This window comes from Doryrhamphus excisus, linkage group LG15, assembly GCF_037039965.1.
Source record: "Doryrhamphus excisus strain RoL-2023G ecotype Guam linkage group LG15, RoL_Dexc_Guam_v1.1, whole genome shotgun sequence".
NCBI lineage: Eukaryota > Metazoa > Chordata > Actinopteri > Syngnathiformes > Syngnathidae > Doryrhamphus > Doryrhamphus excisus.
Genome location: NC_136371.1, coordinates 7,253,788 through 7,272,476, shown reverse-complemented (window position 1 = coordinate 7,272,476; position 18,689 = coordinate 7,253,788). Strand labels below are relative to the sequence as shown.

The following is an 18,689-nucleotide window of genomic DNA, read 5'->3' as shown; positions in this document are numbered from 1 at the left end:
ACTAGTGAGCCGTCATGTAGCGAGGAAACACTACATAACTCTGACGCTGCCACAAACCCGTTACATGGTTCACTTACGCACCCCCACTACCCTTACCAATTCATATGTATGTTAACACAAGAAATCTTAACACTCGATTTACAACTTGTTGAGCATATGCGAGGTAGTCTCAGACCGCAACCTTCCCAACGAAATGTATTTTATATTAACTTTTTAGGGACCACCATGTGTGGTACAACAGTACCCCCCCACACACACACTTTGATGCCCTGGTGATGTGTCTCACAATAGATTTGATACAGAATGTTTACTGTAAAGACTCCAGCTACCCCCCCCTCCATTCAAAGACTGCACCAAATCCAACAACACCAAGGAAAATACAGCTCTAATTACATTATTTTGTAAAATAGTCATTTTTACATGTTCAGGATTGTGTGACCATAGTTGAACTTTAATAATTAATCTCTTGGACACAAGAAATGATGAAGTGACTCACCTTATTCACTCCTCTGACGTGTCTCAACCCGGCGCCATTAAGCTGTAGCGTTTTTGTACCCTTGTTAAAACATATTGCTCCTGTTGTAGTGTTTTACTTCTCCTAGTTTTTCATGGATCATAAAAGTATGATCACTAGTGAGCCGTCATGTTGCGAGGAAACACTACATAACTCTGACGCTGCCACAAACCCGTTACATGGTTCACTTACGCACCCCCGCTACCCTTACCAATTCATATGTATGTTAACACAAGAAATCTTAATACTCGATTTACAACTTGTTGAGCATATGCGAGGTAGTCTCAGACCGCAACCTTCCCAACGAAATGTATTTTATATTAACTTTTTAGGGACCACCATGTGTGGTACAACAGTACCCCCCCACACACACACTTTGATGTCCTGGTGATGTGTCTCACAATAGATTTCAGCAACATTCAGGGAAGGAAAGACCTTTATTTTTGGCTTTCACATGACAAACAAGGTAGTATTTTCTATTGTAATTTAAGCAGTTTTTGTATGCATCACATGTTTCGTTGCCATATGTGTAATGACATTTATTCACACAATAATGGCACAGTAGATAGCACCATGTTGACCTGTGAAATAGAAGGAAAATTTGGGCTATACACTAAAAAAATAAATAAATAAATAACGCTATGACAATAGCAATGGGGTGTCACGATCCAATATTGATCACAATGTGTCAATCCGATATCAGAGAATAAGTTGATTTTAAATCAATACAGAAACAAATCTACCACTGAAGTACGCAGAGCCAAACCGCTTTATTTTCAAAGCAAAAATTAGCAAAATTTGCTGCTTCCAACCCAAACCCTCTATGGCGAACTATAAAATATTTAACTGGTGAAAATAATTTGTAAAATAACAATACTTTATGAATTTGAGTAATAATGAGTAGTATATCTCATAACAAGAGTTATCCTCAAAATGTACCAATTTACTCCCAATACCAATAATTCATCTCAGCATTTTTGTTTTCTGAGATCTCACAACGTGCCTGCAATATAAACAATATAAATATATATATTTTTGGAAAACCCATGCTTGTACTCTCATAGTACTTTTCCAACACTTACACAGTGAATCTGTGCATTAGATAGTTCTATTATTTGGAAAACTGCTCAGATTACCCCGGTTCATAAATCAGATAATCCAAGTAACGTCCCCAACTATCGACCAATTTCAATTCTCCTCTAAGGTACTTGATAAAATATGATATAATCAAGCAATCCAATACCATAAAGACAATAAACTGCTTGGTTTAGACGGTTTTGGTCAAGCATGTCAGCATTGCTTTCATTCACTGAACAGATGGGACATATTACTGGAGCTAATCATACGTAGTATTTTGTTGAACAAACTCATTTATTTTCATTTGTCTTCTTCTGCAATAGACATATTTTCATCATATCTAAGAAGCAGATCCCAGCTTGTAAAAATTGGTACAACAATATCGCATGGGGGGTGCCTTAGGGGAGTATTTTAGGACCATTACTCTTCCTGATTTACATTAACGACCTTACATTACCTATAACGACCTGTTATACGTTGTGATGATACTGTGCTTTTTGTGTGTGGTGAAAATATAGACACAACAACAAACTAAACACCGATCTTCAGTGCTTACATCAAAGCTTGCAATATTCTTTTCTTTAATCTTTTTCTGTTTAAATCAAAATAATAAATAGAACTCTGATATAAGCAACACACAAAAAAGTAATAACCAAGAGTGATGTCAAAGTCGGAAAAGAACCCCCCCATGGTGACACAGAACCGGTGTTGCATCCGAAGCAATAGACAATAATAACAACAATGGAGGGGCAGCCGAGCTAATTCTCCAACAGACTCCTCCGGTTCCATTCCCACAGTGAACGCTACAGGACTTCATTCCTTCCAAACGCCAACCAGCTCTACAATACCTAAAAGTGTTACTTGTATTTACTATATTTGTACACACAATTTGTAAATGACATTTATATTTTGCTTTGATTATACTTTATAGATATTGCATTGCATTTTATTTCAGCGTTTTTGTCTTTTTTTTCCTCTGCAATGGAGCTACTGTAACCAAGCAATTTCACTTGTGGATCAATAAAGTCTAAGTCTGAGTCTAAAATAAGTCATAAATGAATTGTACCAATATGGTATTGATTTGATATTGGCATCAGATAATACTCAATTTTTAATACTATGAGCGTAAACCTGTTCTAGGTTGTTCCTGTAATTTCACCCTAATACTCCCTCCTATAAAATTCATTTACACGTATTTTTCAATTATCTGAAAATAATTTAGGGCGGCACGGCGGTCTAGTGGTTAGCGCGCAGACCTCACAGCTAGGGTTCAATTCCACTCTCGGCCATCTCTGTGTGGAGTTTGCATGTTCTCTCCGTGCATGCATGGGTTTCCTCCCACATTCCAAAAACATGCTAGGTTAATTGGCGACTCCAAATTGTCCATAGGTATGAATGTGAGTGTGAATGGTTGTTTGTCTATATGTGCCCTGTGATTGGCTGGCGACCAGTCCAGGGTGTACCCCGCCTCTCGCACGAAGACAGCTGGGATAGGCTCCAGCACCCCCCGCGACACTTATGAGAAAAAAGCGGTAGAAAATGAATGAATGAATGAACAATTTAGGGCGGCACGGCGGTCTAGTGGTTAGCACGCAGACCTCACACCTAGGGTTCAATTCCACTCTCGGCCATCTCTGTGTGGAGTTTGCATGTTCTCCCCGTGCATGCGTGGGTTTTCTCCGGGTACTCCGGTTTCCTCCCACATTCCAAAAACATGCTAGGTTAATTAGCGACTCCAAATTGTCCATAGGTATGAATGTGAGTGTGAATGGTTGTTTGTCTATATGTGCCCTGTGATTGGCTGGCGACCAGTCCAGGGTGTACCCCGCCTCTCGCCCGAAGACAGCTGGGATAGGCTCCAGCACCCCCCGCAACCCTCGTGAGTATAAGCGTGAATGAATGAATGAATGAAAATAATTTAGCTCAATGATCTAAAAGTTGAGTTTCGAGCCTTTGAACACTACCTGTAACGTCTTCTTCTCAGCAGTCAGCAAATATGATCAATCTACTCCCCCGCATTTAATATGCAGACAACACTGGTGCTAATTAAAGCTAATGATTTAGCTGTGATGATAACCTGCTGTAAAAGCACACCAGTGTATTGCTGCAAACCTGGTCACAAATAAAACACCATATATGGTATATATAGTACATACATACATTAGAGGATTTGAATTTTTTTTAGTTTAGGTCCGTTATCAGCCTTTCATTTGTGTAACTTGGACTTTCTTCTATCTGTGTACAGAAAGTTATTATACCCGCGGTGCTGTAATCTCGGAGCAATAATGTACAAAAATCAGTGTGCTACATCACATCAATTGTTTTCCTAATGTGTAAATGTGACACAATGTTTCTCACAGCTTTGGAGCTATTTTTCCATCCCCCCCACCCCAGTTTCTTTTTGGCGAAAAAAAAAAACAAAAAAATTAATCAAGAATATAGTTACATCACAGTATGCTGCATATTTTTATAGACGGGATTTCATCCAAGCTTTGATTGTTGGTCGGAGGAAAGAAAACCTGCAGCCAAGTTTGTTCTTTGATTTTTCTGACCGAGCCACAAAGTAAGCACAATATTCTAATGGTCAACACGGTGCTAGAACATGACACGACACGAGATCTTTAATTTAAAAATGGTCCAAAACTGCAAACATTTGGCTGCGCTCAACACATTTCACAACTGCAGTTCCAAAATAGCCATAAGAAACAAATACATAGAAAATGTTACAATCATAAATATTAAGACACTGTTGAGTAGGCCAACAATTAGAGCTGACAGAATTTGGTAGATGGACAGTAGAAGGAGGAGCGTCTGTGCTGTGACCTCCTCACCATCTCACCACCTGACTGCTGTAGTCCTCTGTTGTGGCGACCACCTTCACCTCCTCTTCCTCCTCCTCGCCTCCAAATCTCAGCAGTTCTGCCAGGTAGGTCCTGTGCAGACGCTGCTTCTCTTGCCGCCGCCGAAGACGCTCCTCTTGATGCTGCTTTTGTCGGTTGTATTGGTAGCGCTGCAGGAAGAGATCTTTGGCATACTCGTAGAGCTCCACATCGAGGGCGTTGAGACCCTCGATGCGCCACTGAACCTTCTCGTTAATTCCCACGCTAGCAGCACGTGTGCTGTTGATCTGCGTGAAGGGCCGGATGAAACGCAGACCGAATGTCCGCTCGAATAAGTGTTGCGTCTTTCGCTGGAACTCGGTCAGACCGTAGAACGCCATGTTGCGAAGGTTGGCCTTGGCGCTGGCAAGCAGCACGCGGCCTCTTTCCAGCTCATTCATGGACGACATATTGTAGCAGCCCACCAGGCTGAGGTCCGCCAGCATGCGCACCTGACGATTGTTGGCCAGGTTGGAGGGGCAGTTCATGAAGTCCACCAGGGGCACACCGGTCCAGTCTTCACCGCTGTAGCAGGCGGGGAGTTCATCCTGAGTGGGAGGGCGGCCGTCACACATGTGGAGAGCGGTTTTCCAAGTGGCGCCGCGCTGTACGTGCTTCCATTCACTGAGGTAGCGCGACACCGGGTCACGGAGCATTGTGATGTAGTAGAAATTCCTGTAGGGGAGAAAAATACAAAAACTGAATAATATTTCCCGTAAGAGAACATAAAAATCCAATTCATGTTTTCCAGATAATCAAAAATATTAACACAAACACACTGGACAGAGAATATTTATGGCAGGGGTCTCAAACACAATTTACTTGGGGGCCACTGGAGCTCGGGTCTGGGTGAGACTGGGCCGCATCAGGTTTTCCAAAAAAAAAAAAAAACATTTATTAAAAACAGAAAAAATTCAAAACTTTGCTTTGGTTCCGATTTTCTACAATAAAAGCTCTGATAAAACATTCCACTGTTCTCAAATATCTTAACTTTTATTTTTCTACACAAAATAAGATGAAAAATAAATAAACAAATCAAGAATAAAGAAAATCAATCAATCAGTAATAAATAAATAAATATAATAATAATAATAAAACGGCAAATAATAAAAAACAAAACACGACTATAGTCACATTTATACTCTTTTTATTTACAACATATTACGCAACTGCAGGGTCTTGAGACACATGCTAACTCGCAAACTAGAGAGCTAGCGACCTAAACGGTAGCCTTCAAGTTATTCCCTTTAAACTTAAATAGCCAAAAACTTACCACTTCCACACGGATAGGGAGGATAACTATTAACAGTTATTTAACCTTTAACATGAACATGAATCAAATGTAATAATTTTTTCTGGGTACATGATACCATACAGCATCCATATCAAACTTGCACGGGCCGCACTAACATTAAACTTTCATATCAAGGCGGGGGCCTCAAACTAGTGTCCTGCGGGCCACATTTGGCCCACGGGCCGCGTGTTTGAGACCCCTGATTTATGGTAATGGTAATGACAATGGTTTTATTTCATTTGAACATTACATCAGATTACAATTGAGTGCATCACATGGGTACACCCTGGACTGGTGGCCAGCCAATCACAGGGCACATATAGACAAACAACCATTCACACTCACATTCATACCTATGGACAATTTGGAGTCGCCAATTAATCATAAACCATTAAACATGTTTTTGGAATGTGGGAGGAAACCAGAGTCGGAGAATTGAACTTGGGTCTCCTAGCTGTGAGGCCTGCGCGCTAACCACTCGTCCTCTATCTGTTATGTGTCTCAGTTAAAGAATTCCCCCTGCAACTTCACTTAGGAACCTTTACATTACAATCCTATTGGACCGTCGTATTTAATTGGAAAAAAAGCAAATAGCTTCCTCTGACACTCAGAAATACATACTGCTCTTGAATGCCTCATCAGTGCAGGATAAAGATATGAGTTTTTTGTTGTTTTGTGTGCCTTCTCATCAAACTAAGTTATTTTTCCACGAGTTGGCCTATCATCCACACGAACACGCAGATATTTGATATTAAAAACAAGGACCTCTGGCCAAAATATGGCTTTGGGGGAAAATCTGATTTTGTGTTTGGGTATGAACGCCAAACACATAAATGGATTTGAAAAAAAAATGTCTTCTACAGTATCTGAAGTGAAAGCATGAGCTAGAGTGTCAGGAGCAATGCAACGTGAAGTAATTGTGTTTGTGGAGTTGAATGTCCATGTAGGTTGTTTGTCATTTTCTTCAGCTGATGACACAATCTGCCTCCTCCGGAGTTCATCTCTTTGAAAGATGCACACAGCAAGGCTATTTCGATTTGAAACTCAGCCTCCATTATTCACTTGAGTTCAGTGATTACCAGAGCATTGGTAAGGTGACACAAGGAGTCACCTTTGAGTATTTTTCCAAACAACATCGATAAAAAGGAAATAGAAAGTGTGCCGAGAGATCAGGTAACCTTCTGGTTAGCAAGAGACAGGAAGCAAATAAAAAAGTTGCACATGTTATTCCATGTCATCTTGTATTGATGCAGGTTTCTTCTTGGAAGCATTCCGCCATTTTCTTTTTTATCCGTCTTTCTCTCTTTTAGGGTCATGGTGACTTAGAGCCTATCGCAACTGACTTTGGGGGCGAGTAGGAGTGTACGCCACCGACTGGTTTCTTTCAGGCAATAACAAAAACTCAACACTACGCTGCATAGGACTTAAAAAGCCAGATTAGCTTCCACTTCATTACTTTCTAAAGCTGCACTCTAAGCATTATAGAAAATGTACTTTATAGCCATAAATCAGCTGCATCACTGTACAAGTCCCAGGGTTAAAAGTGTGAGATAAAAGTACTCGTACTCAGACTAGGGTGGGGATTATTCCGATTCTGATTCCATTTTGGATTCTGCTGAATGAGTCAGCTCTTTCTCAATCGTCTTTGGGTCATTTTACTCTTCCATGTCTCTGTGAAAGGAGGTAGATGTAAACTGGAGCGAGTACTGCCAGCCTCTGAGCCTGCCAGACTTTTGTTTCACATCATCATGGTCATCTAAATGTAATGTAACCATAAGGCATTGATTTCATGTGAATAGTTATTCATAAATGGTCTTCACATTTCCAAGTTTGATGATGATGATGCATGATAACCTTACGCAATGTTGGGTTTATTATTGACCTGCAGTATGAACAGCAGTGGACGTGTTAAAGTTGCAGCTGCTGCTGGGTTGAGATTCACTCCAGAGCGGATAGAAGATATTGACAATATTGCCATCAAAATTTGATATCGGGTATCAATATATTTTAGCCAAATCATCACATAATTTCTGCGTTATGAACTGTTTTAATTATTATTCAGGCTGCCAATCGATTAAAACATTTGATCAATTGATTAATCTCACTTTGTCCATGGTTAACTCAAAATTAATCACATTTTATTGCAGATAGAAATACGTTTTTATGTATAATAACTATCTCTTTGTGGTAAACTATTGTATGTGCACACATATTGTATACCTATTGTATACATATAGTATACATATATGTACACATATAGTGCACACATTTTTATGTAAAACATTTGATTAATTGCATTTTTTGCCCACAGTTAACTCAAAATTAATCACATTTAATCACAGATAGAAATACTTTTATCACAATATATTTTTCTGCCAAATCATCAGATCATCTATGCGTTATGAACTGTTTTAATTATGATTTGGGCTGCCCATCGATTAAAACATTTGATCGTGATCAATCACATTTGGGCCACAGTTAACTCAAAATTAATCGCATTTAATCAAGATAGAAATACGTTTTTATCCCTATATATTTTCTGCCAAATCATCAGATCATTTCTGCGTTATGAACTGTTTAAATTATGATGTGGGCTGCCAATCGATTAAAACATTTGATCGTGATTAATCACATTTCGTTCTCAGTTAACTCAAAATTAATCGCATTTAATCGCAGATAGAAATAAGTTTTTATCCCTATATATTTTTCTACCAAATCATCAGACAATTTCTGTGTTATGAACTGTTTTAATTATGATTCGGGCTGCCAATCGATTCAAATTTGATTGCAATTAATCTCATTTTGTCCATGTTAACTCAAGATTAATCACATTGAATTGCAGATAGAAATACGTTTTTATGTATAATAAATATCTCTTTGTAGTAAACTATTGTATGTGCAACGACAACAATCAAATTGAATGTAAAAGGATATCAATACACAATACATTGGCCCTTGTCATCAGCTTCCCGTTCCGACGTCAACCACCCCGCCGACGAATTGCCTCCCTCTCACCCTGCCAACCACCATCAAAAAAAGAGCAGCGGCAACTAACAGCAAAAGATCAATATTTGCCTTGTTAATTCACTCACTAGCATGAAGGACACCATCCATCTCACACTAAAAGCCTAGACCGAAACTCATTTTGCTTATGCTCTTCAAAAAGGGAAATCCAATGTGATGCATCTTGTCAATGTGCTTCTTCACCTGAGCGTAGATGTTTGCAATAATGGGAGATGAACAACAAGACATGTGACAGTGAGGTGATTGATATTCCAATGCAAGCGACACACTTATTAGATAGATAGACAGACAGACAGATAGATACGTTTGGAAAAATAATGTGGTGGAACCTTGGTTAGTGGCCGACTCTAACCAAAACATACACTAACACAAACTAATTTTCCAATAAGAAATAATGTAAATCCATGTTGATCTTGCTGCCACATTGTTTATTTATCTCTTTCATTCATCGTTTATTCATTCATCGGTTATTGACTTTTTGACTTGACTTTATGTACTGTAACCAGAGCACACTCTAACACAATGTTTTCATGATAGTATATCTTCTCAAGGGATAACACTATATAAATAAAACTAGAGTAGTCGATGTACAGCTGTTATTGCAGCATAGATTAATCAATATAGATAGATGTATCAATATTTGGTGCGAGAACTGCCTTAATCCTCTTGGGCATGGACTTCACCAGATTTACACAGGTTGTTACTGGAATCCTTTATGATGACTTCATGGCGGATGGTGGATGTTAGGCACTTCCTCCACCTTGAGAGTGAGAATCCTTCAACTGATCACGTTTGATCTTCAGCTTCCTCGGCAAGACACTTGTCGTTTAGAGGTGAGTTTGGGCTTGTTATCATGCTGTCTTGTATGACAAGGGAGTGGATCATGGTCTGTTTCAAAATAAATGTCACAGTACATGTTGGAATCATGGTTCCTTCAAAGTTCCTCCAGCCCCAGACCAACAATAATAGCTGTGTGTTTGGTCATTTTGTGTGTGTTGTTGTTTATGTGTGTTCACACTTTTCTCTTCTGTGGAACATCACCTAGGTGACCAACATCCCTGAGAGGCATGGAAGCAAAGAGCAAAGCGTCCACTGTCTTCTTCATTCATATCTAATTTGAGGTGCTGTTTTGGACCAGATGGAGAGACCCGCAGAATGACAGAGTCGGCTTCGTGAGGACAGAGTCTGAGCATGTAAGAGTGTGAGGATTTTGCTTTGGTGAAAACGAGGTGACGGACTACATGTGGGAAGGCAGTCAACACAAATTAAATGGTGCCACAGGAAATCTGACAGAATGTGTGCTTAGAGAAAAGGTGTTTTCAAAGTGTTCCCAGAGTTCATCTGCTTTTTGAAATCATTCGACGCATTGCCTTGAGGAAATCTACACTCACACCACACCGGCTTATGTAGCTTGAGAGTCTTAGCCTTAACCTTTGCTTGGAGTTTTAATCTTGCAGCTTTGTGAGGTGTCTGCATATACTGTAGTTATAGGAAGGAGAAATGTCAGGCACTAGTCGGCAAAGGTCTCTTCAGCCTACACAAACTCTAGAGGAATTTCTGAAAGGTTGCAGCAGTGAGGGGGGGGGCTTCCGTGCTGCATCTTCAAAAATCAATTACGGCTCATAACATATCCACAGCTAATACTGTATACTACGATATGCATAGTGTGTGTATATATATAATATATATATAACATTATTTTAAAGAAAGATTGTAAACTTCATTCTACTGCACTGGATTTGTGGATTAATCTCCCTCCCTTGTATAATAAAACCTGTCTTCGAGTGCCCCTAATCCTCCTAAAGAGTGTGGAGATTACTAAGATCTTACATTTCTCACAAGGACTCAAGACGGGGCTCAGTGTCACAAAGCCCGACGGGTATGGTTTGTGTGCGCTTTAATTAGAAATAATGTTTTTAAACTGACCCCATCCATCTTCTTTCGGGTGTTAGTACTTCTTAGTCGGCAACACGTAACCCTAAAATAAAATATTTCATAAGGATTTTTTTACAAGCTCCAATTGCAGACTCATTAGAAGATTCCAGGTTCTTCTTAAGTGTTATTCTATAGGCATCATTGGCAGACTGCTGACAATGAGAAGAGTTCAGTGTACAAAGACATGCATCTATCTAGTATCTATAGGACCTCTCAAAAGTACATGTACTTGTTTGCTCAAAATAACCAGTGGTGTCAGGTACTGTACACCTTTCTACCCACAAAATGTGACTAATAACAACATGAGCTGTAAGCTCCCTCTGAAACTGCAGTGACTAAGAATTAAACTCCAACCTACAGTATATTAGATCGTCCGCCGTTGATGTGAGCCTGTTGGAAAGTAATATTCCATCCAAGTTTAGTTAGACAGGGGGATTCGGTCCATGCATCTCATTTGAAGTTAACACCCTGCACAGTAGTCATATCCTGTTTTGGGATAATTAGTTAAAAATGAGTTGTACTTACTTAGCATCATGAATCCGTTGAGCACCAAAACATACTCTAGTCTAATGCTTCTCAAATAGTGGGACGGGGTCCCCTGGGGGGGACGCAGTGAACTGTCGTGAGGCCGTGAGTACTTTCAATGTTAATGCAGACATTCCAACATGTACACATTTTTAGTACTCAACATGCAATTTGAGTATTTGACTCTTGAATAAATGTGTGTGCTTGTATCATATTGTCCTGGTTTCAGTTTCAAGTACAGTTGTACAGTACAGATAAATCAATAGAGTTTCTTGAGTATTTCAAATCGGGGGGGGGGGGTGCATGAAAACATTTTGGTCCCTTGGAGGGGGTTAGGACGAAATATAATTGAGAACCACTGCTCTGACCTAATCAATTTGTCCCTTAAGAAATTGTGCAAATCCAATGTTACCAACCAAAACTGGGAGAAAAATGACTTACGGTTAAGATCATGCTAACAGGCTGCTAAAAGGGATGTTTTATTCTTAAAAGAAGGTTACAAACACACTTGGACTTATCCTTGTATTAACAACACCAGACATGCACCATATTGTACACTAAGCACAAAATGTAAGATATTTTTTTTTTTTTACATGAACTGAAAAATATGTTAACCAGGGCGTACACTAACCAAGTGCATCCTTGTATTAACAACACCAGACATGCACCATATTGTACACTAAGCACGAAATGTATGATACTTTTTTTTTACATAAACTGAAAAATATGTTAACCAGGGCGTACACTAACCGAGTGCATCCTTGTATTAACAACACCAGACATGCACCATATTGAACACTAAGCACGAAATGTAAGATACCTTTTTTTTTTACATAAACTAAAAAATATGTTAACCAGGGCGTACACTAACCGAGTGCATCCTTGTATTAACAACACCAGACATGCACCATATTGTACACTAAGCACGAAATGTAAGATACATTTTTTTTACATAAACTGAAAAATATGTTAACCAGGGCTTACACTAACCGAGTGCATCCTTGTATTAACAACACCAGACATGCACCATATTGTACACTAAGCACAAAATGTAAGATGCATTTTTTTTACATAAACTGAAAAATATGTTAACCAGGGCGTACACTAACCGAGTGCATCCTTGTATTAACAACACCAGACATGCACCATATTGTACACTAAGCACGAAATGTAAGATGCATTTTTTTTACATAAACTGAAAAATATGTTAACCAGGGCGTACACTAACCGAGTGCTGGGCTTAATACTTTAATGAATGTCAATTTGTCATCTAATGAGGATAGTTTGCCAAAGGTCCTTTTATGCAATGATTGTACATCAACCAGCATACCAGCACACAAGTGAGGACAAGCGGCATAGAAGATGGATGTATGGAAACAACTTGTCTGAACCTTGGCATCAACACCTTCTAACACCTCTGGGTTGAGGTACAACTGTGACCTCTTGAATGACCAAAAAAACCTCCAAACATCCATCTTCTAACACCAAGGACATAAAATTGTGTGAGGTCCGTTTAAGCAATAGTTTTTTACAGCAAAGGTTAATTTGGCCTTAAATTGCATCAAACAGACTAGCTCATTTGTGTCATGATCTTTGTCGTCACCCTGCTACCACTTTGTCTGCTAGTCTGGTGCAAGATCTCTGCAGCAGGAGCATTCCACAACTCTCCCGTCAACGAAGGATGTTGTTGTTTTGCTCCAATAATCCACCCATTTTTAGTGAAGACTCATTTGCATGTTGCTGTGCTGTAAATTAATGAGCTATGACTCTCGTGGATTTGTCATACTGGCCGCTGCAGTTTCTGAGCACATGAGACACTACGGTTTGGCAATGGATTCTGGAAGATATAACATTTTTTTGGTGCGTCCTTTCATTTTTAAATGTTCGGTTTTCTTCTGACTTGTGAGCAAGCTATGGTTCTTATAGGTTATCACATGGTTTGTCTCATATCAGGCCAGGTATCATGCCCCCAAGTGCCAGTATCAGCCCGAGACCAAAGGGGGCATGATACTGGGCCTGATACCAGACAAACCATGTGATGATCTTATTATCACATATTATTTAATCATGAGCTTATTATCACGTACTATTTAATCAAAAGACCATTTTGTTTCCAGAAAATGTTCAGTTTATTACATGTATTATATCTAAACAGTGTAAACACAATAATTGCAAAAATATTTCAACAATAATATTTTATCAACAGTCTTATCTTATCAATGTCTGACAATTAAAGTTCCATTAATCAAGTTTGGGTTTTTTGGTGACTGGAGAAGCACTAGGCACTAAGCACTCATGTGCTGTTCTCTGATTGGTTGTTTCACGGGCACGATACCAGAGCAGCGCGCTCTGAGTGGACAGCTATGGGGGGCTGATACTGGACATAGTTAAACTCTATATTTTATCAGTATCACTGCCCTGGGCTTTGACACAGTATCATTTCGGCCTTTTCCCGTATCATTCATGGGCGGTTTCTAGGGTACAGGGACAATTAATACTGTAGTATGTGATAATATTTGAATATCGTTCCTGGCAAATAAAGAAGCAATTTCATTGGCTTATTTTGAGTGACATCACCGACTTTTCGTAGTAGCTGAAGTAATTACACCTCCAAACTGCCGCTGCGATCGGTCCATGAACATGATTATATTTTATTATTTTGCCCATTCACTTTAATTGGTCCATAAAAGGCTATCACTGGGTCCGTAATCCGAACAGAGGTATAATTTAGTGATGGCTGATATTCAAGATGCAGTAAGTGCATTGCACACTTGTAATAAAAGTGCAGAATCGAGAGTTTTTCTCGAGTAAATCCCAGGCAGGCCACTTAGCGACCTAACCGCCATTTAGAGAACACACAGTACCAGAGCAAATGACTGCTGATTTTGTAGAGTCCATTATGTGAAATTGACAAGTATGACTAATGGGGTGTTGGTTCTTTCTTTATCTAAAAGCGTCAAATTCAATCTAATGGATTGCTGGAAGGTTGGTTAATGGATTCTTGAATGGGAGTATTCCTGAAGACACTGGCTTCCATTGTAGCTCCACTTTAACGCTGAGATAGGAACATATGGAGATTTGCTCTCTGAACCTTTAACACGCAGATGGCACACCTCAAAGCACCCATGCCCTGCTTAAGTGATTTACTTCCTGGGAGTTAGCTCTCTTGCTTCTGTAATTAAAGCAAATTGAAACAGACCTAGGGATGAGCTGGCTTTTCCCAACAGTTTGCTACAAGGCCTGTAGCTCCAGGCGACAATATAAAATGTGGCAAGCGTGTCAACACTGCAGGGTCAGTAGCTCGACACCATGTGTGACATGTCTGGAAGCATGTGCATCTGATAGCAGTGAATTTGATACCAGAATATACATGGACAAAGGGACCCTGTTTTATTGGATTTTTCAGCTAGGGCTACTGATATCGTGTAAAGCAGGGATCTCAAACTCGCGGCTCTACATCATCGGGGGGCTGTTTGTGGATGAGGAGAACAAGGACGTTCCCCTCCAATGTTATTTCTACTTGGTAAGCAACATCTTCTATACCAGGGGTCTCAAACTCGCGACCCATGGGCCAAATGTGGCCCACGAGACGCTAGTTTGAGGCCCCCACCTTGATACCAAAGTTTAATGTAGAAATGACAGCTTAAAGCTGTGTGCACACCGGACACAATTAACATGATTTTGCCCCGCCCATACTGTTACCCTACCCTGTTACCCCGCCCTGTTTTACTTTGGATTAGCAATGAAGCTAAAGGGTTATAACGCTGGGTACAAATAAATGCAGGAAATGATTTGGAATAAATGTTGATAAAGTTACGACGCTGCTCCCAGATGGAACTGAGTACGATGCTAACTTGCTAATTGGGTCAAATTATTAAGTTTCATTAATGTTCATGTTAAAGGTTAAATAACTGTTAATACTGTACATTTGAATCTGAAAAAATAATTTCTCTACCAACTGTGTGTGGTTTCTTACGTTTTTCTTATTTGCTTTTATTATTATTTTACTTATTTATTACTGATTGATTGATTTATTGTCTTTATTCTTAATTTGTTCATTTTTTTTATCTTATTTTGTGCAGGAAAGGGTGGCAAAATTTAAAGATGCCCTGCCATTGGCTGGCGACCAGTCCAGGGTGTACCCCGACAGCTTGGATAGGCTCCAGCATACACACGACCCTAGTGAGAATAAGCGGCATTGAAAATAAAATTAAAAAAATGTTTTTTCAAAATACAATTCCATTGAAAAAAAATAATCGCCTATTAAAATAATCGTTAGTTGCAGCTCTACATGTAAAGAAAATCTTGCACTCACAAAATATCCGTGCCTTTGCTAACAATTGTGATGATTGGACACCACATATTTTTTAGACACTAGTACATAATTAAATGAATAAAGGTTTATTCCCATTGGCCCCATAATTCTTCTTGCTTTACAGCTGGTGTGTGTTTCTAACACATGTCATGGAAGTGGACACAAAAGGTAATGATTGTTATTGTTATTTCCAAAGTTCCTGTACTTTGTCAATATTATCCGTGTAGCACAATTGTGTACGTATTTTGCACCAGCAGGTCAATAATGACATCCACTGAAAATCATTTTAGAGAATGGATTTACAGTTAGGGCCGCACGGTGCTCGAGTGGTTAGCATGCATAGACCACACAGTCAGGATCGGGAAGTTTGAGTCTCTGCTCGGGCGTCTCTGCATCTGTGGGTTTTCTCCTAGTACTTCAGTTTCCTTCCACATTCCGAAACCGTGCATGTTAGGTTAATTGGCAACTCCATATTTTCCATAAGTATGAGTATTTGTCTATATATGTACCTTGCGATTGGCTGGCAACCAGAATACATAAAAATACATAGAATAGAAGGAAAGATGCAGTGAACCTTTCTCTTAAAGGTCAGTCGGGGTTCGCTCCATTTTCACCACGACTGGACACGATAATTGGTGTAGAAAATAGATGGGTGGAGTTCTAGGAACTTTGTGGATAAGTGGGGCATGGATCAAGGAATGACCTATCCATCTAGGACCGAGATCAAATACTGTTTTCAATCATATGAATACATCAGTACTGCATTTTAGAATTTTCTTTACTTTGTCGGTTATTAATGAAAGCATAAATGAAGAATCTAGGCTGTATTTTTACTTGAATTTTAGTGATGAGGTAAGGATGGTGCTATTTAACTTTTGAATTGCTTGTACTTGATGTACTTGAATGCACCTCACCTGTTTCTCTTTTGGGAACTTTTGGGAATCATCACCATTCTCCGCCACAGTGATGTTTTCATTAAAGGCTGCATGGCGATATTTGCATATGGAGGTAGAATGACATAGAGCTCTATCAGGAAGTTTGATTCCCCACTTGGGCATCTCTGTATCTTTATATGTTCTCTCTGTGGGTTTTCTCCTAGTACTTCAGTGTCCTCCCACATTCCGAAACCATGCATGTTAGGTTAACTGGCAACATATATTTGTCTATATATGAATTGAATATGTATTGAATTTTAGTGATGAGGTAAGGATGGTGCTATTTAACTTTTGAATTGCTTGTACTAGGGGCGGCACGGCGGTCCAGTGGTTAGCTAGGAGACCAGGGTTCAATTCCACCCTCGGCCATCTCTGTGTGGAGTTAGCATGTTCTCCCCGTGCATGCGTGGGTTTTCTCCGGGTACTCCGGTTTCCTCCCACATTCCAAAAACATGCTAGGTTAATTGGCGACTCCAAATTGTCCATAGGTATGAATGTGAGTGTGAATGGTTGTTTGTCTATATGTGCCCTATTGGCTGGTGACCAGTCCAGGGTGTACCCCGCCTCTCGCCCAAAGACAGCTGGGATAGGCTCCAGCACCCCCCGCGACCCTCGTGAGGAAAAGCGGTAGAAAATGAATGAATGAATGAATTGCTTGTACTTGATGTACTTGAATGCACCTCACCTCTTTCTCTTTTGGGAACTCTTTTTGTCCCTCTTGTTCATCACCACAGGAACACAGCTCGTAAGTTCGGTCCAGTCCGCGTGCAAGCCGCAACTCCATCCGGTAGAGAATCGTGAGAAGAGCCACGAGTCAGTTTTCCCGGGCCGGTGACACGTGCATTTCCTCTGGCCGGACATGCACTCACATGGCTGCTCTAGCTGGATGTTTTTTACCAAGTGGCGCCCAAACGTGGTTCCTCCGGTCTTTTGGATGTGCAGAAACACCATCACGTCATCTCCTCGGATGTTAAAGTCCACGTGTCTGTCCAGGTCTCGTTCCGTGAAGTTAAACCTGAAGGTGGTCTTTGTGAGGTCCTCGTCCACCTGTCCGGTGTAGTGGGATGACGAGTACTCGAAAAGATCGCTGTCTTCCCGTCGCAAGTAGCAAGTGTTGCTTTCCGCCGGACACACGTACTGGTAGACGATCATGAAGCAGAGCAAGGCTGCGATGGGGATGAAGATGAGTCGACTGAACTTCTCCTCCATGGTGGAACACTCACATCAAGTCGTATTCCGGCTTCCCTGCGTCTCTCATTCCGCAGCTGCGGTTCCGGTTTCGCTGAAGTCCCGCCAGCAGGTGAGTGATGGTCCTGCTCGGCGACAGTTTCACTTGTCAAACTTGACGCCGTCACGCTGAGAGCAAAACGCACACACATCACTCTTCTCCGGGTCAAAGCAGGAAGTGGCGGTGTGCGCGGCCATGTGCGCACCTGACAGCCTGACAGGCGTCCTGCCAAAGTTGACTTGTGGCATTGAGTGCTGCTGGTAGGCAGCGGGTCAGTGTGAGCCGTTGTGAGAGCTGTTGGCAAGCGAAATTGGGTCAACACAAGCTTCCTGTTGGGAACCTTACAAAATAAAATCCCCGCCACTGAAATCGTCCCAGACAGAAAACGAGCTGTTATGTTTAATGTGTTCATTTTGTATTTTTGACATCGCAAACATATGCACTTATGCACGAGTTACGCCCTGTTTTTGCGACAGTTGAATTTGCGACATTTGATCTATTTTTTCCCACTCTCCTTTCCCAACAACTCCTTTCTCCTTTGTTTTTGTTTCACATTTCGACTTCGATCATTTAGAGTGTAATCCATTCTAACGGAAGCACTTTAATCAATATAACCAAATTAGGTCGTTTAAGCTGAAACGCAGCTGTCTACACTTCCTCTCTATGTTAAAGATGACTTGACAATACATCTGTGTCCGTCATCTGTCCTGGCTGCCAAGCTGGTGACGCAACAGCATCTCTAATCACACACAGACACTCTAACACACAACCACAAAGTCTTTTGATTGCCCAAGAATAACTGCAGACATGTGATATCTTGATTTCTATTGTAATGCAAGTAGACGTGTATTCAGGAAATCACAATGAATTCTTTTTTTTTGGGAGGGGGGTGTAATACAGTAAGTGAGAATCATATTTGTTGCTCAGTCACATCCAAGACCTTTTGACCTGTCACTTTTTTTT

At 40.3% G+C, this 18,689-nt stretch overlaps 1 protein-coding gene across 1 annotated transcript; it reads right to left on the bottom strand.

Annotated features, from left to right (window-relative positions):
- Nucleotides 1–944: 944 nt before the first annotated feature.
- On the bottom strand, nt 945–17,998 carry LOC131104639 (heparan-sulfate 6-O-sulfotransferase 3-B-like). Its single transcript, XM_058052014.2, has 2 exons — nt 17,184–17,998; nt 945–5,145 (listed from the first exon to the last, which is right to left on the bottom strand). Exons 1-2 carry the CDS (start codon nt 17,705–17,707, stop codon nt 4,419–4,421), a joined length of 1,251 nt encoding a protein of 416 aa, XP_057907997.2. The 5' UTR covers nt 17,708–17,998; the 3' UTR covers nt 945–4,418.
- Nucleotides 17,999–18,689: the final 691 nt, after the last annotated feature.